This window comes from Onychostruthus taczanowskii, unplaced genomic scaffold, assembly GCF_017590055.1.
Source record: "Onychostruthus taczanowskii isolate IOZ18803 unplaced genomic scaffold, ASM1759005v1 scaffold6, whole genome shotgun sequence".
Classification (NCBI taxonomy): Eukaryota; Metazoa; Chordata; class Aves; order Passeriformes; family Passeridae; genus Onychostruthus; species Onychostruthus taczanowskii.
In genome coordinates, this window is record NW_024503679.1 from 16,256,470 (window position 1) to 16,282,888 (window position 26,419).

Consider the following 26,419-nt stretch of genomic DNA (forward strand, 5'->3'; position numbering starts at 1 on the left):
AAAGAGCTGGAAGGTTAAACATGACTTGCATGGCGACACATTCAGCTCTCAGCTGCCAGCAGGTCAAGGTTTGGAGATCTCTGACAATCAAGCAACAATCTTCTGTTCTGCGAACTTTCTCACCCTCTCTGGAGGAGGAGCATGAAACCTTATTCATCTCTGCAAGCCTCCTCCGGGAATAGATCCTAGCACTGAGCAGCTGTTCATTAGAGAAAGTCAATGCTGTCACTGCTGTTATTCTGCAGACAATAAAGGAGCAAATTACCCATTGAAAAGCACACACCTTCAAAAATGCGGGTGCTGTGTTTGCAGAGCATGTCCTTCTCCCACTCCCCAGCTCTCTCCCTTTTCCTGGATAACTCACAGACTCCTGGACTGTTAGGGAAGAAGCTAACAGCAACTGTGGAGAAGAAAAACATCCTCCAGACTTGCCTTTCTCCTCCCTTTACATTGCCCTGGAAATTTATCTGTAATTTATTTCTACTTCAGGACAGGATAACTAGCATGTAAAATCTCTAGGCAAGACTCTCACCTGGTTGTATCCAAACACATGGAATATTTGCTTTCAGGGCAACATAAACAATGTCAGATCTCACACCTGAGTACGTTTAGCAATAGGCATTTCTTCTTTTCTAACTGTTCTAACCTGAAAATGGCAGCTTTGTGAACAGGAAAGCAAAAAGAACTAGCAGAAGGGAGTTTTCATAAGTGACTAGGGAAGGTGAGTGGTGCCCTCTTAACACTCTAAATCAGGTGCTCCCAAGTGTCTTAAGTCAAAAACTGCCTCCTCTTATCCCCAAAGGCAAGCACATATCCTTTCTGAAAGTTACCATTTACTTTTTGGGGTTTTTCTCCCACCTTTGCTATATCAGTGCTTGTGGCAGTCTGGTTCCAAGTTTTCCTGTCATTGAAGGGATGGGCTGACTTCTGGTTACAAGACTATGGATTCCTCAACTTTAGTGATCTCAGAACTCTTCCTCTGCAGCCTTTGGTCCCCAAGCCTTGCAGGATCTTCTAGGTGTGTGCCTCAGCAGAAACCACAGCACGGACAGTGCTTTGGTACTGGGACTGCAGAGGTTGTCCCAGTACAATGTGTCAGCACCAGTGCTCACAGAAATGTTCCTTTCCCTTCCCTTCCTGGGCACCTGTGGAGTGTCTGGATTAGCACACAAGTCAGCACACAAGGAAGGGAGGCTGAAAAGGAACTCAGCTTCTATTGCTCAGTGTATTGGAGTAACAGGTTATTTCTGCCCAACAATAGAGATGAGCTCAATAAATCAGTTTTGTATTGTCTTTTTACCTCATGTCTTCCAAACATTTTGTAAGAAATTATGCATTTGTCAATGCAAACACTGAACTGAAAAGCTGAACAGGGAAGAATTTATCTCCATGTTTTGGAATGTCTTTCTTTGGAGTCTCTCTTCCTCCTTACTAAGATGGTGCTGCAGCAGAGCAGTGACATATCCTGTCATCTTCAAAGCAGCACACAAAGAAACATGTGGGATTAAAACACAGAAGTTCAATCATTTTTCAGTGCTATTAAAAGACCTCCACACACAGCACTTGTATCTCAAACTACGATCCCAAAATCCCCCAAGAAATGTCAGCAAACAGATCCTAAAATATATGGTCCAACCTACACACTACAAAACTTGCTCCTCTGCTCTTTGCATATACGTGAAAAACAGAGAATTTAACAGATTAAATACACTTCTCTGATTAAAAAAAGATTCAGAGAGATTAATTAGTTTGAATGAGGAGTGTCCATTTACTACCTGGACATACTCCTCAGATCACCACCTGCCACAGCTGCTGGGGTCTCTCCACAGAGTGTGGCAGGAGAAGCTGCTCTAGGAACAGCTTCTCGCTTGGCTTGAGAAACAGCCTGTCCAACATTTTCCCCAGTTCCACGTCTGTGTCTGGAAGCCCTGGGAGGGAGCACATGGATCCCAGTCCAGACAAGCAAAGGGGCCATCAGGCAGTCCTCTTTCATTCCTCTCAACTTCTTTATACAGCTGACAGATTTCAGCTCAGAAATTAAATCCACTAATGTACTAGCTCAGCCACAAGCTGACACCCTGAACTCTCTGTAACCAGAAGCCCAGGAAGAGTGGCAGGTTTCCAGAAATTGCCTTGGATTTTTAGGGGGGCTCTTCCCCCACTCCTCAAATCCTTGATCCTTCAGGCTACGGAGTTTTGTACGTCCAGGCTACATTTATCTCTGCTGCAAAGCAGAGTGTGCTTACAAGAGCCCACCACTCCAGCTCTTGTAAAGCTGTCAACATTGGCTCTCTGGTACATATCTCTGCGGCAAAGCAGAGTGTGCTTTGCCCACCACTCCAGCTCTTGTAAAGCTGTCAACATTGGCTCTCTGTTTGCGTACACGCATTTGGAACTGCTCCTCATCACGCCAAAGGGACGGGAGCCAGCCAGACTGCACGACGCATTCCTGCTCGCTTCCCCAGAGCGCTTGGAAGCGCCTCCATTTGCACCGCTCGGAGCCGCAGCCAGGCAAAATAAACAGCAGGGGCTGCGCCGGCAGCTGCGGCCGGGCGGCCCCGCGGCACGGAGCTCTGAGAACTGCCACAGCCCAAAGGTGGGACACCTCAGGCCTTCAGGCATCTCGATCCTCAGAAGCCTGAAGATGCATCACAGAGAGTTTCTGGGAGGCAGAAGCAGCAGCCCATGGAGCTGGAATGTGGCAGAGGCAATAGGAAACCTCAGCTCAGGGCACAGTGGATGCTAAGACCTAACAGAAAGACTGTTGGAGCAGCATTGACAGTGTCATCATTTTAGATAGTAACTACTGATTAATAAGCCTGTCTTGGTACATTTTCACAGACTTTTGTGCAAACAAATTCCCTATAATAAAGTTACTCAGCATATAGAGAGAGTTGAGCCTCTAGATCAGGCGAGAGGCCAACAAGAAGAAGTGAAGAAAGAAGCAGAGGTACCTCAATGTCTCTGTGTGGAGAACAGCAGAGCAACATCCCTGCCCTAACCCTAAGACCCAGACAGCTTATGTTGCTCAAGCTGAGTCCTTAAAGCACTGCAAGCTCCAGCCATTCCCAGGCAGCTGCCAAGCCCAGGGACTAGAAAAACAAGGGCTGCAAGAGGCTGTTTTGTAAAGTCTCCACTGCAACAGGAACCTCCACAGTATACCAGGAATGTCCCACGGCTGACAACCAGTCAGGATGATGTCCCAGCTTCCATCCAGTGGCTCAAGACAGTCTCCCATGGTCTCTGTCACTAACTCACTGTGCTGCTCTGGGTACATCTCTCAGCGTCTCTGGGACTCCATCTGCTCACGGTTCATAACACAGCTATTCACAGAAGTGAAGGTGCAAAAGTAATAGCCAGAGAGCATCAGAAGACCCTTAACAAAGCCACAGTATCCATGATTTAAATATAAACACCTCCCAAATCAGTAAACATGAGATAGCCCTGGCAACATAAGTTTGCCAGCCTCTGGGATTCAGTGGGAACACCCTTATGATATTTTAACCATCATTATACCAGCTCTCTATGTCATTATCCTAGGGCAGCACACCACTTTCCAGAATGATACATGAGGAACCTCCAAGGAGAAAACAAAAAGCTGTAAGGCCTACTTTTTTTACTTCTTGCAGAGCAATGATACAGAGACATGGTCAACAGAAGATCATTCTGACTCACAAGTCACCCTGAAACTCCTCCTTACTCACCTTGCCTCAGTGACTGGAGCCATTTCACTCCAGTCACTTCCTCCTTGTGCTCTGAGGCTGATGTTTCCCAGGGGCTGACACCTATTTCATCAGACCTATTTGCAATTCAGATTTATTTGTAATATCAGATCCATCTGCAATTCAGGCAGAGAGGGATGAGGCTGGAGACTCTGGACCGTGCAGGAGGGCACAACCTGCTTCCTCTGTGACCACAGCTCCAGCTCTGCCCCATTCCCTCTGCCACAGCAGCGATCCACTGTCCCAAGCAGCTTTGAAAAGAAGAACATTTTGGGAAGGGATCTTGCAGAGGGCTCTCCCTGATGCCAGGTACACAGAATGCTTCCCACAAGTGATGCTGCAAACACACAACACGCTGGGAGCCCACAGTAACACAGTCTGGCAGCAAAGTGAGACTGCCAACTTGGAAGGGAGAGAACTAAAAGCAGATGGATGCATCTGCATTCACACAGGACAATGCAAATCTGTTTTTCTAGGAAAAGTCCGGAAGAAAAGCTGGCTTTCCATGGGGAAAGATCATTGCTGATATCCACAGATTCTGTCAAAGCCCTTTGCCTGGACATTTGCTGGGTGCCACAGAGAACCCTGATGTGAGGTCGTGCATTAAGGCAGTGTTTGATAACCCCACCTGCCCCTTCTTATCCCATCCTTCCTCTCCATTCCTGCTCCTCACTCTTGTCCACAATCCGCTTGGCATTGCCCCCTGGCTGCACCAGAAACAGAGCTGGGCAAGAACATCTCTGATACTGAAGGCAAACTCCCAGCTGTGTTCTGAGCAATCCCTACCATCCGAGATATCTGAGTGAGGGCTCAGAGCCCAGCTCTGCTCCTGACTCAGCCTCCCCTGTGACCCAGGCCCACTCCTCCCACTGCTGTTCCTCAGCACCCCTGTAGGTCGGGGTGGGTCTTGGAGATAGGGACATGTCTGTCCCATGTCAAAAGTAATGGGATTAGACACCCCCATGAGCTTTGCTATGCCTCCAGACACTTCCAACATCCTGACTCCAGCTGCTGGACGCTGTCAGTGCCGGAGGGCACTGCCAGCCCTCGACCTCAGAGAGCTGCTGAGGCACAGCTGTAATACCAATCATTAATAATTAACTAGTGTCATCAGGAGCCCAACCACATCAGCCTTCCTGTCCTGCAGCCCACTGTAAGCTGCTGACCTAATTATGGTCTCTATTCCTAGCCCCTTTCCAGCCTCCCCACACAGTCATAGCCTGTCCCACATCCTCCAGGACAGGCTAGGTGTGATCCCTGCAGTGCAGATGCGCTGATGCACCACAGGATTTCACCACCACCACCAAGTGACTCTGAAGAGATCTGAATTATTTCAGGAAGTCTCAAGAATGCAGCAGACCTGAATTAGTAAGGGATGCATGTGGAGAACACCAGAGGACCATAAACCCCACCTGAACCCAGACATCCCTCATCTGCAGGAGCTGAAGGCAGAGTAACACATGAGCCTGGCCACATCTGACAGCTCTAAACGTCATGCACAGCTACCACTGCATGTGGATTAGACAAGTTTCCCCTTAGGACCTGGAAACAACTCACCTATTCCCAGCTGTACATCCCTTGTTCTGCTCTATTATCCTTGACACCTCTGTGGCCACTCACTTCAGTGCCATCCCCAGGCTTAGCTGTTGTGCTTAATGGGAGGTGAGGGCTCTGCATTTTGTATCAAACTCTCTGTCACTGCGGGCTGCTGGAGCTGTCAGGAGTGTGGCACATCATAGCCCCATGGAACTTCACAGACAGCTGAGCTGGAACTCCCCTTGGGCTCCCAGAGCAGGCTGCTGACACTGGAGCTATGAGCAGCTTTCCCTTGGCAATGTGAGGGGTGTGATGCATCTTGGCCCTGTAGGAACCCCAGCCAAGCAGAGCTGTGTGTTTGGATGGGTGCCTGACACACATCTGCACCAGCCTTTCACAAGTTTCACCCAATATCTATGGGCTCAATCCTGTTCCACATGTGCTTGAAACCCACCAGCAGTGACAGGCTCAATAAAGTGAGATGGAGTTAAAAGTTTACAGTTTGTTAGGCAAAAGGTCACTTTTAGCTTTAAAGATCTATTTATTAAGCAAGAAGTGTTGTGTACCTCCTCCTTGATCTTGCCATCCTCTGAATTCACACTTGCCATGACTTGCTTAGCACCTTCTGCCACAGGCAGGAGCAACAGCGTTTTACAGAATCCATCAGATGCATTATGCAAACAGCTTCAGATACCTGCTTCCCAGGAAACCAGAGCTGAGAAACACTTGTAAACAGAGTCCTCATGGCTGAGCTATTGAGATGTCAAGTGGAGAGCAGTTCCCTGCTTAACTGCTAGTGAAGTGAGAGACCAGAAGGCAAAGGAAAACAGAAGGAAGATAAAAGGAGAGAGGGAAAAGTGACAGTTATATGTGTCCTGCACAGGAGGCACATGGAACAGGAACATGGCAATTGCAGGTTAGAACTGGGATGTCTCCTCCTCCAGAGGTGATGCATCATTTGCTGATTATGCCAACAACTCACAGCAAAAATGCAATTGTGTTATCCCACCCCACACTTTCTCTCCCTAGACATGCCCACAACTCATGCCTCCCAGAAGAAGTGCGCCATGCCCACACACAGCTGTGGATAGCTCTGTGCAGAGCTGTGGATTGCTGCCCCTGCAATGGGCTCCTGCTGGAGGGAGACCACCCTAATCCAGGTGGGACCATCCCTCCCCTCTGGTTAATGCTGCCCTTCACTGCTGCTGGCAGCACACACAGGATCAATGCAGACACACAGGATCAATGCCCAGCTGCGGTCAGGGAGGCCAGCCCAGAGCAGCACTGACCCAAATTCAAAGTTCCCTGTCCCCTGGCTACCCCGTACCTGTGCTGGAAGCCGCGAGGGGAGCGCAGCACGTGGCCAGGGCTCAGGCTGAGTGCCAAGCCAGCATCCAGCACGTCATTCACACATGCAGGCACTGAAAATCCACTTGTGGTAACAGCACGTCTGTTTCCGCGAGGTGGTGGCCAACTGCGAGTGTTGCTCACTTCATCACCACCTTCCCCTCCACCCCTAAAGCTCATCCCAGTCAAGAGCTGTATTTTCCTACAGCCCTCTGGAACTGGTGGGAGGAACCACCCCCATCCCAGGCCCTGGGTCGGTACCTGCAAGCCACTGCAGCACAAACACCAAAAGAACAAAAAAACTGAAGGTGCTTCAGCTGCCTCCAAGCTCTGTCCCCGTTATCACATTCATACAAATATTTGGCTGAAAAATCCATTTCCTGGGACACTGCTGCAGCAAGCTGCTACAACTGTCAGCGTAAATGATGTTCTGCCAACGGCAATCTCGCAGTGTCATCTCTAATAACACGGCACTAAATCCCAGCTCGCGGGGGATGTGCTCAGCTGCTGGGAGACTCTGTGGCTCGCTCAGCCCAGACCTCCACCCACCACCCTGCTCTGTTCTCCAATTCCTGCATTACTGCAGCACAGGATGATTCTGATTCTTGCCCATCTAGTTTAAGGCAAAGGTTTTTCCCACACGTGTCACAGCAGTCACGGCCACCCCACATGCACAGACCAGGAACACGGTCCAGAGAACACGAGGAGGGGAAATCCCACACCCACACTGAGATACATGTCCACACCTCACTCTCTATATGCCCCAAGATGCCCTCCAGCACCAAATGCCCATAATCATTCTCCAGACTGACCCATCACTTCCTAAAGGGCAACTCCAAAGCTACTTATTGCATTATCCCTATTTACAGAAATTTAAACATTGAGGAACTGATTCTCCAGGAGTCCCGGCTCCCAGGGCTATGCTTTCACAATCCTTCTGCAATAACCAATAAATATGAAAAGACACAAACACTGAGATCTACATGAAGGAGCTCTGGGGTCAGGATCTCAAACTTGCTTCTCCCACTCCAGTGGGAGAAAACTATTCTATACTAAAATTGCCAAGATTTTTAACTTTCATTAGGTCACTTGGGAGACACCATACTGCTTATACATACTCAAAGGGATTAAAAAATAAGAAGGAATGATAATTTTTTTAAGATTCTCAATACTTTGCAACTAAAACTAATAGGATGAATTGCAGGGAACTGAAATTTGGGTTAGCTGTGGAGAAGAGAGATCCCAGCATTCATTCAACGGGGAAGATGCAATGAAAATTAGGGAGAGCCACACTCCTTGTGATATTTGAAAACAGAATAGATCAAATCTTTGTAAAAATCTACTGTTCTTGCAGTACCACAGTTTCTGACTCTTATTTGTGCTGCATTATGCCAGTTGTGGGGCAAACACACAGCAAGAGGGAGTCCCTATTCCCTTGAAAACACACAAAGAGCAGGAATGTGCATGACACGGAGGGGGGAAGCGAAGTGACAGGCAAAGTGACCCGCTGAGACTGCATGTCATGTTCCCCAAGCCCTTCTGCTACTCTTCTTTGAGAGCTGCTTTATGAAGCATGGCAACACTTCCGTGTGTATGTCAAGAACCTGGGAACACGACCAGGACACGCAAGGAATTAGTTCTTTGTCTACAAGTTCAGAGTAGGGCTCTAGAGCCTGCTTCCAGAAAAAGGAGCTACAAGGAACAAGACACAGCTGACCCCAAGGAACGGCAGCATGCACAGCCAGGGCCTGGGAAAGCATCCCACAGGCAGCTCCTAATGCCCTTTTTGGCAGAGAGAGACACAGGGTTCATTCGTCACCTGTCCAGGTGAGGGGTGAAGGGACAGAGCTGCCAGATGTGTTTGGCACTCCGTGCACTGGGAAGCAGAGGAGATCCAAGGGGAAAACCCAAGCTATCCCTGTTTCAGCAGCAGGCTCTGTTTCAGGGCTGCGTGACTGCATCCCGCCGTCCCGTCTGCTCTCTTCCCTTCCAGCTCCAAACACTGCTTCCCCAGGGAAGGTCTGGAAATTTGCACCATGAAGTCTGCACAGCCAAAACATCTGCAGCCCTGCCTGGCCACGGCCAGCATGTGCTCAGCCACAGATACACAGCACAGCCCAAATTCCCCCCAGGACAGGGAAGTCACACTGCCCAGGGAAATGACATTTTTGGGGTTTCTAAGACTGCAGATATGACAGAAAGGGGTCATGTTAATTGCTGTTTTTACTGGGGAAAGGCCTTTAATAAGGGAGAGGGAACAATTCCCAGCCATTGTATAAGGAACAGGGACGGAGGAGGAAGGAACAGCACAAATGGGCAGAAGAGCTATAGGGAAACTGATTCTTCTGCTATGCACAGCTCGTGCAAATCCAGCCCTGTCTGGAAGGCAGAAGCATGAACACAAAATGTTCCCAGACCTAATCCTTGGAAGCATTTGCATTATCACCAGCAAGACCCCAAAATCTACCAGGAGCACAGCCTCCAGCATTGTAACACAGCACTGCCTGTGCTGCCAGTGGGACAGCGAGTAAGGGGACACAAGGTCCCACTGCACAAACCTTTTCCAGGGGCCCTGGCAGTGCAGTGGGACTGAAAGGCTGGACTGTCACCTTATCTTGGCACAAAGGAGTCCCTTGACAGTAGCAGGGAGGGAAGAAGCAGTTTAGTTGCTCCTGTCTGCAGACACACAGGAGTTTGGTCCCTGAAATTTCCAAATAAGCAACACTAAATAACTGTACTTCAGTCTATTGTTCTTTTGTTGCCTGTCTTTCAGTTTATTTTGGGGTTTTTTTCCCCTAGAATTATTTGTTTTGGTTTAGTTTGGTTTTGTTTTTCACAATCAGGAAAGGATTTCTGCATGACCTGTTCACTCCAACTATTATCAGCTGCTTCTGAACAGGGAGGAAAAGACTCCTCAAGCCAGTCCAGGCATCCAAAAATGTGCTCTGATGGTGAGGTGCTGAAACAAAAAAGGATCAATACCATGCCAGTCACTCATGGAGGAGTTTACAGCCTGCACAGGTCACTGCAGTTTCCCATCTGTCTCAGAGATACTTCTCCCCAATTATAAAAAACCCCAGAGATTTAACAGGCATGTTTTTCATCACTATCAGCTCAATCTGGTGAAAAACTCAACCTCACATATTTGTTTTAGCAGCCAGCGGGTGGTGTGGTGCTGCAGAAGAGAGATTTGGGTGAGAACTCCAGGCAGAAATCTGCTCGGGCCGGCTGGTGCTCCAGAAGGAACGCTTCCCATTTAACCTCTTCCATTGCCTCCATTTGCAAAGCAGATTAAACATTGCAGAGCTACAAGATGCAATTATGCAGAATGAGTTATGATGCCAAGGACATCAAATTCACCTCTGCAGCATGATCGATATTAGTTATCAATAGCACACCAGAGCAGCCCAGGAGCTGTCTCTGGAGCGTGGAACTGCCCATAGGAAGCGCTCCCCTCAGCTCTGAGCTTCATTAAACACAGAGAGGATCTGGCAGGGGCTGGCAATTAGATACAGAGCATTCAACCGCTCACGAATTCTCTGCAGATTCCACCCAGATTACCTCCATGACACAATCCATTGATCAGAGGTGTGTTCTCAGGCTCCACAGTTAATTACACTCCCTGCTGATGGATGAACAGCAAAGCCATTGCTGGGAAAATACATTGGGAGCAGAATGCCAAGCAATGCAATCCTGAACAAAGATGAAAGGAGCTGGGAAGGATTTCAGAGCTTTCAAGGTTAAAGCTGCCTGCAAGATACACTGGGGTCAGCATGAACAGGAGACAGATGTGGCAAGGGGCACTGTCCTGAGAGAAGGGACAGCTCAGCAAGACTCCCAAGCCCTGGTGAGTTTGTCCATTTGCAGGACAGGGATGATACAAAGGTGGGGAGGCAGCCAGGCATGCTGGGAAGGATGCTGGAGCCTGGAGACCCCCACTGCACTCATGCTCTCAGCTATGTCCTCATGTCCAGACTTGCCCACTGCACTCTTGGCTTACAAAGGAAAATGCACTCAGAGGCTGAGGCCCAGATCGGGAGGTGAAGGACAGCTCACACCCAAAGCTTTGCTCCAAAGGCCTGTATCACCATGAGAAATCCCAGCTGGGGCTGTTCCCAAATACCACATAAAGATCTCTGGAGCTCAGCAGAGCCCCAGCAATACGGACACAAAACACAAGCTGGATGTCACTGTGCTCAGCCTCCTCTGGACTGGGCAGCCTGGATAAACACAGTCCTGCCAGCTACTCCAGCCTCCAGCTGTTTCTCTCACTTGCTTGGGAAGCACCTTCGTCTGTCCATGCCCTTGCTTCTCTTGCTATCCAATGCCACTGCAGAGAACACCACCAAAAATGCTGCCCTCCCCAAGGAGCAAATGGGCTGCCTCATCCCTTCTAATCACCCCAGAGCACAAAGGAGTCCTCCCAATACTTATCCCATCACCAGCAAAGAGAAACCTTTCATGAAATGTTTCTCTGCAAGTTTTAACCAAAGCTGGCCATGTGCAGAGCCACACCAGGAGGGGAGATGGTCACTGGTACTTGAGCCCAGCTCCCCCACCACACACAGTGATTACCTGGCAGACCTGCACCTAGCCCAAGAGGCTGCTGGCAGCACCTCACCTTTCACCACGCTGAGGGTGGCATCGTTGCTGTAGCGCTTTCGGGCGGCGTTGGTTGCCACGCAGTGGTAAATCCCAGCATCGCTCTCCTGCACATCCACAATTTGGAGGACACCATTGGGAAGAGTTATAAACCTGAGTAACCAAAAGGAAGAGTGTGAGACAGGCCATGCCTTACACCAGATATTCATCACCCCAAAGCCCTTTTATCCCTTCCTTTTCTCCTGAAAAACCTCTCATGTGCAGGTCCTGGTAATGACAGCAGAATGGGATCAGGGAACCTCTGAGCAACCCCACCCGTGGTTCTCAAAAAGCAGCAGGTACAGACCTATCCATCACCTTGGAGTCTTCCAAATGCTGCTTTTGGGAGATCAGACTAACAGGACTTTGCTGACACAAACCAACTGGCTAGTACAAACCAACTCCGTACATTTCTACATACACATTTGTAAAGGTCCCCAAGCTTGAGCACATGCTACAGCCATTTTCAGCACTTGCTTTTTACAAAGGTTTGGTTGCCAGACAAAAAACACACTGCAAAGAAGTCTGAACATCATCTTTTTCTTGCTGCACCTCAAGTACACGAAAAGGGACCAGCTGATACACAGCTGCACCTCCATGGGCCAAAGCAGCCATGACACAGCCACCTGAACCTGCGTAATTTCTGGGTTGTAGTGGCTCCTTTCCTTCTTCCACAAGTTTCTGGCTTTCACAAGGTGACAAACTCACAGCTGGGCATTCAGTATCCTCTGATTTGCCCATGGGATGCTACTGGGAAACACTTCCACAGAGTGAAATGGCTACATTGCTCACGACATGAACACAATACTTGCTGCATTACACTGAACAAAGCAGATGATTAGCAATTAGCATAAAAGTAGGAGCGGGCTGTCAGCATCTCCATTTTCTGCCTGGATTCCTAGATGGCAGCCTCTTTATTCTTGAATGCAAGGCGCAAAGCCTACGTGATCCTTTTTAATTATATATGAGATCCATTTTTAATTGCAAGCCTCTATAAACAGAGCTGCCGAGGTTTGACAGGCAGCTCTGGGTTATCAGTCTTCATTATGAAGAGGACACATTCAAAGGCAATTGCTAAGGGGAGGGATGGCAGCTATTCCACAGGAACAGCACAAAGGCAAGTTATAACCATGAATGCCAGTCCTGCCATCCACAAAGATCACAGTAAGTCAAACTGGTTCTCCAGGTGCTGAGACAGCTGGAGTGCCATGAGTGAGGATCATGGAGCCAGGAAGACCATGAGACAGGTCACTCATCCTGCATTCAAGCTATGGTCACCAACAGCATGCCTGCTCCTGCAGACATTTACCCTAAATCTGCACTCATGGAAACAGCTCCTTTGCCCTAAGCAGTCTGCTCCAGATACAAATATCCCTGCTGTGAGTCTTGCATTGCTCAGCTACTGCATGATTTGTGCTCATCGTGTCTTGTCCTCTTTACAGGTGATGAAGAAGAGCTACAAGAGCTCCTCCAGTGACCATTATGTCTCCATTGAAACAATCCTACAGCCTGATTCATGGACACTCTGGCTGAAGCTTTCCACGTACACAAAAGCAATGCCTTACATCCCTAAAGCTACATTCCTGCTACTTACAAAGACATTTTGCTCAGGATCAAGCTCCAAAAGACCTCAGAGGAGGTGATACCCAAAAGCCCTCATCAGGATGCCTCATCAGGACTCGGGAGAAAGATGACAAATATTTGCATCCTCTCAGCTCCGTGGAGGGAAAGCCTCCCACTGCGATAATATTTATTTTTGTCGTGCATCTGCTATTTGAGTCTGTAATTAATATCAACATATTTCAAACACCAGGCAAGGCATCTCCCAGCCACAAAAAGACACTTCAGTGATGTATCACAGATTCACTGAGGCTAGGACAGACCTCTGGTCTCTGGCCTTTCTTCTCTCACAGCAGGGTCACTATAACAGGGCATTCAGGACCCAGCTTCTCTTGAGGGCACAAAACAAGCCACTGTGTCTCTAAAGAGAGCAGGAGCTAGAAACAAGGGAGTTGAATGAGGAGACATCATCAAAAGAGCTTGAGACAGTCCCTTCAGTACCAGTGGTAGAGATCTACTCAGTGCAGTACATCCTGTTGGGAAAATATGGCAGTGGTGAAGATCACTCTGCTGGGGAAGCAAGGAGGGAAGAAAAGCAGGATTTCTCTATCCACCATTTCTCCCAGCTGTTCACAAAGCCTCCAGCTCTTCAGGGTCCCAGCAGCCCTGAACTAGAAGCCTTCAGGCAGCCTGCAAGGGCATTTGCTCCATCCCCAGGCTCCCCGCAAGGAAATTTGCCTGATGACTCAGAGCAGACTGTTGTCAATGCTTTTCTTCCACACAAAGCGCAAATCTTTTTGTCTGCTCACCTTCACCAAGGATTAAGCAGGAAACAAAAACTAAAGGACAGACAGACAAAGGCCCTGGAAGCAACAGAAACACTGGAACCTTGGCAGTCCTAGGAGTTTTTCTATTGATAGCTGCAGTGTCAGGATCTCAGAGAAGCTCACCTCAGTGGGGGCGAAAGGCAAGCCCCCACCTGGATTACACTGAAGGACAGCACACTCAGAGCAGGGCCAGCTACCATGGCTCCAAAGGCAGCAAGAACAACAGGGCACACCCACAGAGCTCTTCCCCTCCTGACAACACTGAGGGGCTCAGGGCTGCTCACCAGGACAGTGCCCAAGAGCTGAAATCAAGCCACTGCCTTGTGTCCAAACCCTGCAACCCTACAGCTCAGAGAACATCCTAGCATTAACAGCCTTATTCCCTTTCTTACCTTCTCCCTAGTAAATTGCCAGCACACCCTACCTTCAGCCTTTTGAAGGTGCCTAGGAGAGCCCAAAGCTGTCCTGAGTACAGTGAGGAACATGCAGCTCTGTTGTAGCCTCAGTTTGGAAGCTCTTTTGCACACAGCTCCAGAGTCCGGTACATGAACATGAGCCACGTCAAGGCAGTCCTGACACAGCACAGAAATAAACTCCACACACAGATAAAACCCTCACTTAGCCAAAATGTGGAGCCCTCCACTGTGATTGCAGAGCATGTGGTCTGTAGGTTATGGATTTGCTGTGCAGACCTCCAAAGACCTCCAGTTCCCAGCAAGTGCTCATCTTGGCTCTAGAGAAAATAAACAGAATTTTGGAGTCTGATGTGAAACCCAGCCAGCACCTAAACCAGAGATTGGGCCAAGAGATGTTCCACACACCCCAAATCAACTGCAATCTAGAGAAATCCTGTGAGCCAACTTTCAGCAGCTGCTGTAGATTTAAGACAGTGTTTACTCAATGTGCTTCAGAGCCAGAACTGCAAAATAATCTGTGCCTTACTCACATAGGTAATTTAATTTTTTGTCCTGAGGAGGGACAGGAAAGGTATTCCAAACACACCAGTCAGCACTTTGGTGCCCTTTAGGTTGTTTAAATACTTTTTTAAGATCAGCTCTCAGTACCTTTGAGGTTGCACCACGCTAGAACCTGCATCCAGGGGCAAAGGCTGAAAAGAGTGCCCAAAGGTAAGAACAACAAAGAAAGTTGGAGGGGGAAGACTTAAAGAGAGGGGGAAAAGGAAAAGCAAGAGAAGGGAAAAGCAACGTGAGTTTAACATGATTATTCTATCCCTCTTAAACTACAAACACTGATGTAGGAGCACTACTCCAGGGCTGTACCTCCAGTCCCTGAGCCTGATTTTGCACACCCTCCCAGCCCTGCTATTCTGGAGTATGAAATCATCACCCTGACACCTGCCCAGCCAAAGGGCTGCATTTTCACAGGCTCATCCCACGTGTGCACAGGAGGGAGCCCACAGTAATCAGGGCAGCCTGAGATCCCATCCTTAGGCACAATGCAGGGAGGATAACAGAGCTCTGGTTGGCAGCCAACATTTCCTGGAATTCACTTAATTCCTTCGAAAGCCGGTTATATTAAATCCAACAACAACTAGACAACAACAAAAAAAGCAAATCCTTCTGAAAAAGCATATTAGCTAGAACATGATTTAAAAACCAAGATCTGCAGACAGAGATTACGGCCTGGCTTTTAGAAGGAAAACAATTTTCAGGCTGCCCGTGATGAAAGCAATCTCTGAGCAAGTAATTTCACAATATCCATCGAGCTGTCTCATTAAAAAGCCATTGTATCTATGACACACTTCTTCCTGCAATCCCTTATTTTCTGGGGTTTTTTTCCCTTCCTTTATTAATTTTTTTATCAACAGCCTCCTAAGAACTTTTAGATGCCACACTCCAGATTCAAGGATATAAGTGGGTATTCTTATAGAAATAGCCACTGCTTCAAAAGTATTTCTAAACTTCCCCCCCAACACCCCCCTCTTTTCTCCCTCTTCTGCCACTTGGATTAACTTCCCCAGGAGGGAAACACCTCCTTCCAAAGAACAGAAAAGGAGTTTTTTAAGAACTAAGGAACAATTCAGTTACTGACACCCTGCAGAAGTGATGTCTACAGACAAGCAGGCAGCCAGCTAATGGTTTATCCCCTCCTCTGTAACTGACTTTCATGAAGGAAAAAGTATCATGCTTCAAGACTCTCCTCTTTTATCCAGAAAAAGAAAATTCAGCGTCTTTTACTAGATGGTGTCTAAACATGGGAGTAAGACAAAGGGAAAGGCCTCCCATTAAAACCACAACCAAAATCAAAGAAAATCCACATCATGGAGTTCAGTTGGACACGCCCAGGTCAATACTCCTCACCCCAGGCCCCAATAACCCAAGGAATTCCATGTCATTTCACACAAGAGGACAAGCCAAAGCAGTCCACGCCTTGCCATTCCCTGTCCAGGGCACACAGGCCTTTGCAGGGTGCAGATTCTGTGCTGTAATAACTAGCACAGTATCAAGAGCTGTTTTTCCTTTGTGGTTTGAATATATGGGGGAAAGTTCATTTTATTTAGATGATTATGGATCTTTCTTCCTCAGTCCCTTGAGTACCTCCCCTTATATCACTTAGTTATCAGGTCCAAACCTGATATCACTTCTCTATCACCTATCACCTCTCTGGTCATTCTACCATTTTATAGAATGATTTCCACATCCTAAATGGTCAGGTTTTGCTTTGCTCTTTTTCAAGCTGACCCAAGAAAGCAAGCAGGGAGTCACCTGGGCTCTGCTGGAACAGCTTCATGGTCCTTCTCCCAGGTGATGACAGGGGAGGGCAGCCCCTCGATCCGGCACTCAAACCGGGCCATGCCATTTTCTTCCACGGTCTGTGACTCCGGCTGCTGGAAAAAGCGTGATAATGCTGGGGAAAGAAGGGAAGGAAAGTTAATAACTCAGTGTTTCTGCTGAGAAATGCAAATCTGTTATGATGTATGAGCTAAGAGAAAGGCTTTTCTCTCCTGAAGCCAGCCTGAAATGTAATTCCTCCTTTTCCTGCGTTCCTACAGACCCTCAGCAACCCTAACAATAGTAACTGAAAGGTTTCAATGTGTAAATTTGCTTCTTCCCTCATTTTCTACCTTAAGGCAACAGTGTGAGAGAAAGACAGGCAATTTGGCAGCTTCAGCAGTTACCTTCCTAAATTGCTTCCTTGTATGTTCACTTGCTCCATTTGGGAAGGACACAGAATGAGAAACAGAGGGGAAATGCCACAACCCCAGAGATGAGAATTTATCCCTTGCCTTGTAGCATTCCTGCAGTCACAGGAAATTAAAACAAGGCAAGAGGAAGAACAAGCCAGATGTCAAGTTACACAAAACAACTGCCCACAGACTGGCAGTGCTGGAGACCAGAGGCAGAACCCATAAGAGTTTTGACCCTCCTTGTCCTACCTGCGAAAACCAACTTCATCCTATTCAAGCAGATGGGAGGCAGCCAAGGGGATCCAGACACCCTGCTAAGAGGAGGATGGATTTCATACATGTCAGGATATTTGTTTGCTCTCCAAGGCTCACCTCTCTCTACATATGTCTTTCCATAGTAAAGAGGCTGAACTGCTTTGGAGACAAAGCACTAAGGTTAGGAATTGCTCTTGGACCACAATCCACAGCTGCCTCATCTTCCAACCATTCCATGCACACAGCAAAACCCTGCAGCAGAAATCTTCCCCCAGGGCTGTCAGCATCTGTCCTACCAACAGCATAACCTGAAGGCATCTCAGTCACAGGCAGGGTTTTCAATATTCATGCAGGCTCCTGGATGGGGGCAGAAAGCCCCCAGAAGAACTGGCTTCTGCTTTATCCATCTCTGTTAAACTGTCTTTGCTGTGAAACCCACCCTGCTGGACAAATCCATCCAACAATGCTCTAACACAAGTGCCAGAAACCCCAAACATGGAACAAGAAACATCAATTTCAGCCAAAAAACCACACTTGAATGCTGGGCTGAGCACAGCACTGTGCTCAGAAGGACCCTGAGTGACCTCCTGGCCCTCCAATACAATTATGTGCTTGTCTCACCACTGCTTTCCAAGAACATCCATCATTGCTTTGGATTTTGTAGGACTCCAGACTTGAAGTTTTTCTTTCTATCTCTCACACACACAAACATCCATGCACACATATACATGCCTTTTTGCAGTGTGTGCTTGAGAAAGTATGCACAGTTGGGAAAATGAAATGCTTTTGCATGACCCATTTAACCTCGGCATATTCTCAGCTGTCATTAGTGTTTTTCTTTAATTTAAATAGTTATCACATGTTTCAAGCAACTCATTGCTCTCCACAGCAGCTACAGACCAAATTCTCCCACCAGCTGTCTGCCACGTTTAGTTTTTCAATTCAATACAAATGGAAAGAAAAATGTTTTCCTGGACAAATTTGAAAAATACATTAATATGTAAGGCCTTAATTCAGCCAACTGCTTAAGTAACCTCAAATATACACTGCAGACCATTTCACCACAGAATAATTTTTACAAATTACAAAACCTTTTAAGCTCATGTTAATAAAACTTGCTGAATCCAAGAGTTTAAAAGAAAATCCGTCAAATGTCAGTGCATATTCAGGATGGCATCACCAAAACAAGCTTCTCCTGACAGCAGATACCCTTAATCCTCTTTTCCATTATTCTCTTCTCATCCTACAGGTGTCAATGAGAATATGTTGGCAGGCTCTGGAGGGCCATGTACTCAGGAAGATCATGATAGGAGGCAGGAATCCTAAAAAGTTAAATTTTTTAGCATTTCTGTTTCCTCCATCTCATGCAGTGTCACCAGTCTTTCTGCTGTTCATTATTAACTGACATCATCTTGGTGTACAAAAGGTGACAGAGCCTCCTGGGCTCCCTAGCTTACCAGGCAATAACTTGCCCTGGTTATTCCTGGCTATCACCTGCTAGACCTGGTCCTGCAAGCTTTAAATTCCCGGTTCAGAACCAAATCCTGCCCTTCACCTCCACCCAGCCCTATCTGCCCACTGTGAGTGGCTCTTCAAAAGCCAAGAAAAGCACTCCTGACAGAACCTCACTAGGATGTGGAGGAATGTGACCAAAGAGTGACCCTGATTAGGAAGCATGGTGTCCCTCTTGCTTGGAGCACACAGGAACAGCCATGCTTCCCAAGGGTTGTCACAGCTCCTGGCAAAGCCATGGCAGGCTGAAAGCTCCATGGAGGCTGGGGGTTCTACCATGGCAATGCCCAGCAAATTGTGTCAGAGCTCTTCAGAGTGTGGTGGGCTTCAGAGGCTGAGCAGCTCCATCATATTCCTTTCACAGCACGAGGTTAGGGATGGTGCAGACAGGGATGGCCTGGAAAAATTCACCCCTGCAAGCTCTGAAAGAAGCAGCCTGCAGAGTCCTCCGTGAAGGAGGAGACTGGGAACTTCAACTGGGATCTTTTGAGTACAGAAAGTAACACCAAATCAAAGCAAGAGAAGTGAAAAAGTTCCTTTGATGCAGAACTGAGCAAGACCCCTGGCTGTCAGCCCTGAAAGGGTCAGGCAGAGACAGACTTGCTGGCTGGGCTCATCATTGCTCCACAAACATCTGCACCAGCTTGGGGCCAACACCACAGCATGCTGTGATCCCTTGTGTTCCTCCTCTCTCATCCTCAGGAGCACCAGGGTGGAATGATAAGGCAGGACACGTACAGCACCTCTAGTGCGACTCAGAGCTGTGCTGCCAACAGCTGCTGCTGGGAGGAAGAAGAATCAGACAAGGGAGGAGAGGACTGGAGAGCAGGTCCTGTCACTTGGACACGCTGCACGGACGTGCGTGCAGGTCACAGCAAGTGCAGGACAGGCTCCAACACACTGCTCGCCCTGGGGCCACAGGATCCTTGGAGGGGCTGTGCTCCTCCCACAAACAAATTCTGGGCAGAAGAATTCTACTGCTGCAGAAGTGCTGCAAAGCGAGAGGTCTTCCCACAGGGAGGCAGCGAAAGGAGATGCTTGAGGGGGAAAGGCAAACAAAGACGACACATACTCAACATTATTTTCAACTTCTCAGCTAAGGTTTAGCTTGCAAAGCCATCCTGAGCCACAAAACCTCCCAGCCCCGTTGCACTGAACACCTTAATAGGCCACTCAGTAAAAATTACCCACTGCAGGTGAGAAGGTGAAGAGCATTACAGCAAATTGCCCTCAGCGACAGCCAAAGCACGGGGCTCTGCACCTCCAGGAGTGGGGCAGGCAGCTCCCTCCCCACTGACATGTTAAACCCAGCTGGAGCCAAGCCGTGTGTGCCAAGGCTTTTAGCCTGAGCCCGGGGGTGACTGCAGGATGGTGAAACACAGCACCCTCCCCCTCTCCCAGCAGCGTGATCCGTGCAGGAGGCTGTGGGCTTGGAAAGGCTGCCAGCCAGCAACACTACACCCCAGGCAGAAAATGCAGTCTATGCAAGGAATTCAGCCTTCTGAAAGGGGCTCGCTGCTCTCTCCCACAGCGCTTTGCCCCCAGACTCTCCGTGTGCTCGTCCTCTTTGTACCTTCTACAATTACTGGAGATATTTCCAAGGTGGGGGCAACATCAGCTCCCATTCAGATCTCATACACCACCCAAGCTACCCCTCTCTGAACGAGTCACCTCTGAACAGGCCGGGGGTGGAAGGGGAACACGCTAAGAAAGTCGTGGGAGCAATTTGCCACGGCCCCCCCCGGCACAGCGCAGGCACAGCCAGCACAGCGCTCGTCTGCGGGGCCATATGGCAGCACAGGATTGCTCCTGCTCTCCACAGGAGCCAGCTCCCCACCTACCCAAAACAGCATCTAAATCCACATCTAAAGTCATGGATGGTCCAGAGCCTGTGCATGCATCTACATGAAGTTCTTCTGCCCAGCGTGGCTCTGCCTACAGTCCCTGGCCTTCACTCACCTATGCCCCTAATTCACAAAATAAATAGGATAAAATCTCTAAAATAAATCCTTAAAGTAAGAACAAATCCTAGTCTGCCATTTCTCAAATCCCTGACACGCAGGGCGCCACAGAGAAGACACAGTGTCCATGTGGAGAAAGGATGATGAGAGATCCTGCTGTGGCCTGTCCCTCCAGGTGCAGGAACACTCCAAACCTCCCCCGTGTTCCCTGCCAGCAGCCACACGATGCTGGCCTGTTCCCTCCAGGCACAGCAAACGTCTTCATCTGACAGTCACAATTACTGTAATTTTCTACAACCTCCCTTGCACAAAATGTTTAAGCTAAATTAAAAGCTTTAACAAATCTTCATCAATGTAGTTATTAACAGGTAGAAAGCTACACCTTCCCACAACTACAATAATTTCCATATGGGAGCACGTGGAGCTCAGGAAAACCTGCAAACCAAATGTATCAGCCTGGGCAGCTGCTTGTTTAACAGGCACACAGGAGCCCTCAGAGCCTTGCTCCTCCCCATATGCCATGGCCATCACTGCCACAGCCCTGCATGGGAACCCCATTCCAGGGAAGGAAAGGGCCTGCAGGTCAGAAGGACAAGCTCATGGCAGGAATAACACATCCCACCTGCTGAACAGGTTTTCTTCTACTGCCCTGTCCTGATTAGCAGTCCCCAAGGCAATCTGCACAAAGAATAAGGCCATCCACTCCATCCAGCTTTGGATAGACCGTGTTCAGTGGCAGAGGAAAAAAATGAATAAACCCAAGCCTTTACAATCTCCACTTGCTCCAGCTGAATGCTAATGGAGCAAGTGCTTTTGCCCAACCCTCGGAACAAATCGAAGCGAGAGATGCGTTTCATTAATCAATTCTCTCGCTGCTCCCTGCTCAGAAATGGATATGTTATGTCAGGTGCATGTGTGTGCCACGGAAGCAGCATTTTTCCTGTGCACATGGTAATAAAAGGAGACATACGAGTACACACAAGGAAAATGTTCACCTGAAATTTCCCATTTCTAGGACAAACACAGAAGGGGATGGAGAGAGGCATCATCCATTTATGCTCCTCTGGAAAAATCCAGGAGGAGAGAAGGGCAATTTAAGTCAGCCTCCCCATTTTGAGATGTCTCCACTGCTCTAACTCGTTAGACACCAAACAATAAACCTAGGACCATAAAAGAGACACAGCCCATTGCCACTGGGCAAGAGACAGAGCACACACTTCAACATAAGTCACCCCTAAAAGGGAATAAATATATCCTAACTCAGGCTGTCTGGGACTGAGGCAGGAGCACCTAAATAAATCCATCTGGACTAATGACAGCTCCTCCCAAACAATACCTGTGTGCAGGATCCCCGACCACATGCTAAACATTTTCTGGGCAGAAAAGGAGGACATGTTGCAAAAGTCAAAGATTTTCCCCTCATCTGGCAAAGCTTCACCAGAGTTCTGGTTTCTACAGCACAGTGCTCACAGACTGAAACACTCACTTGGCCAAACCTGGATGGCCCTGTCTGGGGTACCAGAGCCTAAAAACATCCCAATGTAAAGGGGGTGTCAGGACATCATCTCTGCACCTTCACCCCCCACAACTCCCATGGTGTGCCTATGCAGCTGTTTTTAGCTACATTTAACATACACAAGTCACTGTACTAGAGAGAAGTGTTATTGTATTTGCGTTATTTTCTAGCCTCACCTATTTGGCAGGTCAAGGAATAATTTATTTGCACTCACTTAAAATAGCCCCCAGGAGCCAAGCCTGAACAGAAAGGAATTTTATTCTTGAACTCTGCGCAGAGATTCAGCAGTTCAGATCTTGGAGTGTCCTTCTCGATCCAAACAAAAACTGCCCTGAAGAACCCTTCCTTTCATCTCTTCCATACAGAGAGATATTCACCCCACAAGCTGCCACAGCCAGACCCTCCCACAGCCACCTCTCCAAGCACAGGGTGCTGCTCTCCAGGCTCTGAAGTTCTCTGCAAAAACAAGCACTGTCTTTTGGAGAGAGGAGGGTCCTGTTTTTAATTCATAGCTGATGGCACTCACCTCAGAGAGTTACACAGGATGTTAACAGTGGGATAACAGTAAGACACCACTGCTTATTTGTGGCCTATTCCCAGTTTCATCTATACATCATTATTATGATTTTATTTCAGACATTTTATCTCAAGCTCCTGGGGAAGCAGATTTCTGTGTAAGTACCAGGAGGGGAAGGAAAGCAAATTAACAAAACACCCAGAACACTTACTTGAAAATCTGACTGCAGCTGTTTGACTGGTGACAGTCCCTAGGGAGGTGTGAGACACGCAGGAGTAATTGCCCTCAGCACCATCCCTCTCAGGATATTTACTGTCCTTTGCCACAGCCTGGGATGAGATGAAGAGCGATCCATTTGGAAGCACATGGAGATGTTCTTGCTCCACTAATGGAAACCCATTCTTCTTCCATGTGATATTGATCACTTGCTCAACAGGGGTCAGGTTACAGTCCAAAATCACCACTTGGTTTGGCTCCAGTATCACCTTTGCAGGACCAGCACTACAGCTCAGCTCCAGAGAATCCCCTTCTGACAGCCTCCCTGCAAAGAAAAGACAGTGTTGCAGTGGGGGTTACTTTCCTTGATTTAATCACATCCCAGTTTTACACAGTGAAGGAACCATGGCTGGAGGTACCTGGTGAAATTCAGCCCTGTTGGGAGACCAGCACAGTCCATGACTCCTGTGCACTGCATCCTCCATCCCCCATTACTATGGCTGTACAACCTGCACCATTTCTGCCATTCTCAATGGGCACAGCAGCCACCCCTGCTGTCCACATTTGTTTCCATGCTGGATTCAAGCAGAAAGCAGCTGGAAGAAGGTGAAGAGGTGGTAAAAGTAAGAGCAAGCACAAAAGATGCAGTAACAGTCCCAACCTTCCATGGCTGCCTGTGGCAGGCTGCCCTCTCACCTGCACATCAGAGCCTCCTCCAAGGCTAATAAATGAGACAATTAAGTGCAAGGAAAAGTATCCAAGCCCCGTGTGGCACTCCAATGCCAATGACCACAACCTAGTTAGAGCAGCTCTCCCTCTTACTGGCAGTCCAGCTCAAGTCCAGCTGGGAAAGCAGCAACTCCCACTGATGTTCATGTTCTGGGAAACACATTTCAAAGGAAAGACAATAAAAGAACAGTTAAAAACATGACCTGCTGTCTCTGAGCATTTTATCCCATATAGGTGAATCCAGAGTGAGAAGGGATGGATGCATTTTCTGCACTAGAAAAGGATACTCCAATTGTTAGCAGACAGTACCCAGCACGTGCCCTTAGGCAACCTTCCTGCTGCAGCCAGAGCAGTGACCAGCAACAAGCTCAGCTGAACAGATCTTGGTCTGGCCGACTTCCAAACCCACGTACTGGAGGGGGCTCCACCTCTGAAACAATGCTCAGCATTTCCTACAAGAATATTGCCATTAATAAAATGCATTTGCCGTTAGAGTTCTCCAGAGACACTAAGTCAATGTTAGCTGGCAGCGCTGCTTCCACACACCAGCAATTTCAATCTCTGCTGTGCTCAAACCATCACCATCCACTCTTTTTATGGCTCTGCTCCAAATTATTTTGTCACTGCTCCAATCAGAAATGTTTCCTGCCTCTATAACAAGTTTATCAACACTGGATATGAACCACATGGCTCCCTGCCCGTCTCCTATCGCAGAAGGCTACAGATTAATTTTATAGGAATTCAAACACCCTATTAAACCTGCTACTACCTACTGCTGATAAAAGGGCTGCACTTTAAAAAGAGTGTGTGTGTTAAGCATGCAATTAAGGGCAATGACACGCAAAATTACATATGCAGGGAGATGGAATTATTTCAAGGCGTGTGCTGGAAACCGCAGGTGCCCCTGGAAGGAAGGGCCTAACCCTGTCCCCATGTGTGGCCAATTTGGTGCCATGAGGACGGGAACTTGTCAGGTTTGTCATTGCTGCTGGGTTCTACAACAACCACTGAGAACTTGGTGCTGGCCAGCTCTGTCCCTTCAGTGACGAGGACGCCACACAAGAACCCTGCCTGCTGATTGCCATTGTTATGAGACAGAACAGACCTTCCTCTGTCACCTTCACTGGGACATCCGGGGGGCAATCTCCCAAATCTCTGTAATCCCAGCAGGATACAGAGATGCCCGTGTCACAGTCAGCACAACAGCGAGGCACTGTACTCCGTGACAAAGGGGCAGCCACTGCCACCACAGAGCTACCTGCAAGTCTCTGGATTTGGGTTTTCCCACATGGATGCTTCCACCATGCTGCTATCGCAGACTCTGAATGGAGAAAGCACAAGCAGAAGCAGCAGACATCCCTGAGCTCCAGTGTGTACATACCACAATAGAATTCCCAGATTTGTAATAGATTTGTAAGCCAGCAGGTCCAGGTCAGGCAAATGTCACCAAGTGCCCTCCTGTAGGGGAATTCTGCCCTTTCACGTCTCCTAGGGCAGATTGGCCCTTTGAGGATTGCAACAAGCTACAGAACTCAGTGGTTCCCCAGGATAATAGATGGTTCCCAGGGGAACACGAAGCTGAAAGGCTGCCCTGGATGTACTGGAAAGACACTGCCTCTGGAAGCCTTCCATGCAAGACAGCTGCTACTAAAAAACTGTACAAGTAATGAGAAATTTAGTGCACCAAAGAGCTGTGCAGGTGACATGGACAAGCATAGGAGAGGGTTAACAGCTGGAGAAAACTCAGCTGAGCTCAGGGCTCACATGCTGTCATGAGAACCCCCATCCCTGAGAATCCTCATCCATGGAGGAGCAGTGGCACAGACACTTCTCCGAAGGGATGTCCCTGTAGCAGCTGCTGCTGGCAGCATGTCACCAGGGCTCAGGCAGCCTGTGTGTACACAGCACCTCTGTGGAGGCAGGGCTGCTATGGCAAAGGCTGAGCTGTATGATGCAGAGCTTATTCCAAAAGACTTGAAACTTTGTTGGTTAAAGTCTTCATTCTTTGCCTTTTCTTACATTAGTCATCTTTAGAAGCTCCTGTTCATCACTTGGGAAAACAGCCTGTATATCTGTCCTATTTTCTAGTTTCTTCAGACAGCAATTAGAATGGCACTTTGCTGAAAATACTCCTCCTCTTCCAAAGGTGAAGTGCAAGGGGACAGCCAGGAATAGAGAAGGGATCTGCAGTGCAGCTTCCCACAGTAAGAAGCAATTATCAGCCTCTCAAACTTCGACTCCTTAAAAAGTCAACTCAACCTGCTTGTAGCAGAGTAAGAACAGAACATACTTTCCATCCCAGAAAAATTAAGTATTTGCTTTTCAAAAACATGTGGTGATGTTTCTATATCCCCAAATTACCCAGTTCTTTTCCCCAAAGTCAAAAATCTATCAGGATCCAAGCTTCTGCTTGGTTGGTCAAACATGTGTGACCACCCCTCCTTGTTTATTATTTACGCAGCCTGCTGGGAAGGCCTCCAGCTGAGCAAATGAAGTTCCCACCCAACACCAGACTGCTCTGACCTGTCCCAAATCATCCAGCCCTCCTTCCTGCCCTTTTGGCCCCAAAATACTGCAAGTTTTTGGTGACAAGCCATTTGCACATACAGAGGTTGAGCAGCAGGGTCCAGAGTGCAGATCTGGCATTGCAAAAAGCCCCAGTATGACTTTTGTCCCGAGATGTTCAAAGAAATGCATAAACACTCCCTGATTAAGGAAAAAATACCTTCCAGGCTCTGGAAACATAGGAGGAGGTCTGGTTCAAAACACCGCACTAAATTAGCAAGCCTGACAATGAGATAAAAGCCCCTTCAAGGGAAGGGATCAGAAGAGAGTAAAATTAGTCCAAGTGAGATCAAAGACAAATGAAATCAGGAATGTTAAGTGCTTACAGAAGCTGCTGACTATTTCTAACCTCCATTCTTCATCCTGT

General features: G+C 48.1%; 1 protein-coding gene across 1 annotated transcript in view; it reads right to left on the minus strand.

The window, feature by feature from the left end:
* Positions 1 to 26,419, minus strand: part of IGDCC4 (immunoglobulin superfamily DCC subclass member 4) — an 83,424-nt gene that overhangs the window by 30,334 nt on the left and 26,671 nt on the right. Inside the window, exons 2-4 of the mRNA XM_041418788.1 lie at positions 22,754 to 23,083; positions 16,360 to 16,501; positions 11,227 to 11,360 (exon numbers count right to left, since the gene is read on the minus strand). Of these exons, the coding sequence (XP_041274722.1) occupies positions 11,227 to 11,360; positions 16,360 to 16,501; positions 22,754 to 23,083 (606 nt within the window). The remainder of the gene's footprint in view (positions 1 to 11,226; positions 11,361 to 16,359; positions 16,502 to 22,753; positions 23,084 to 26,419) is intronic.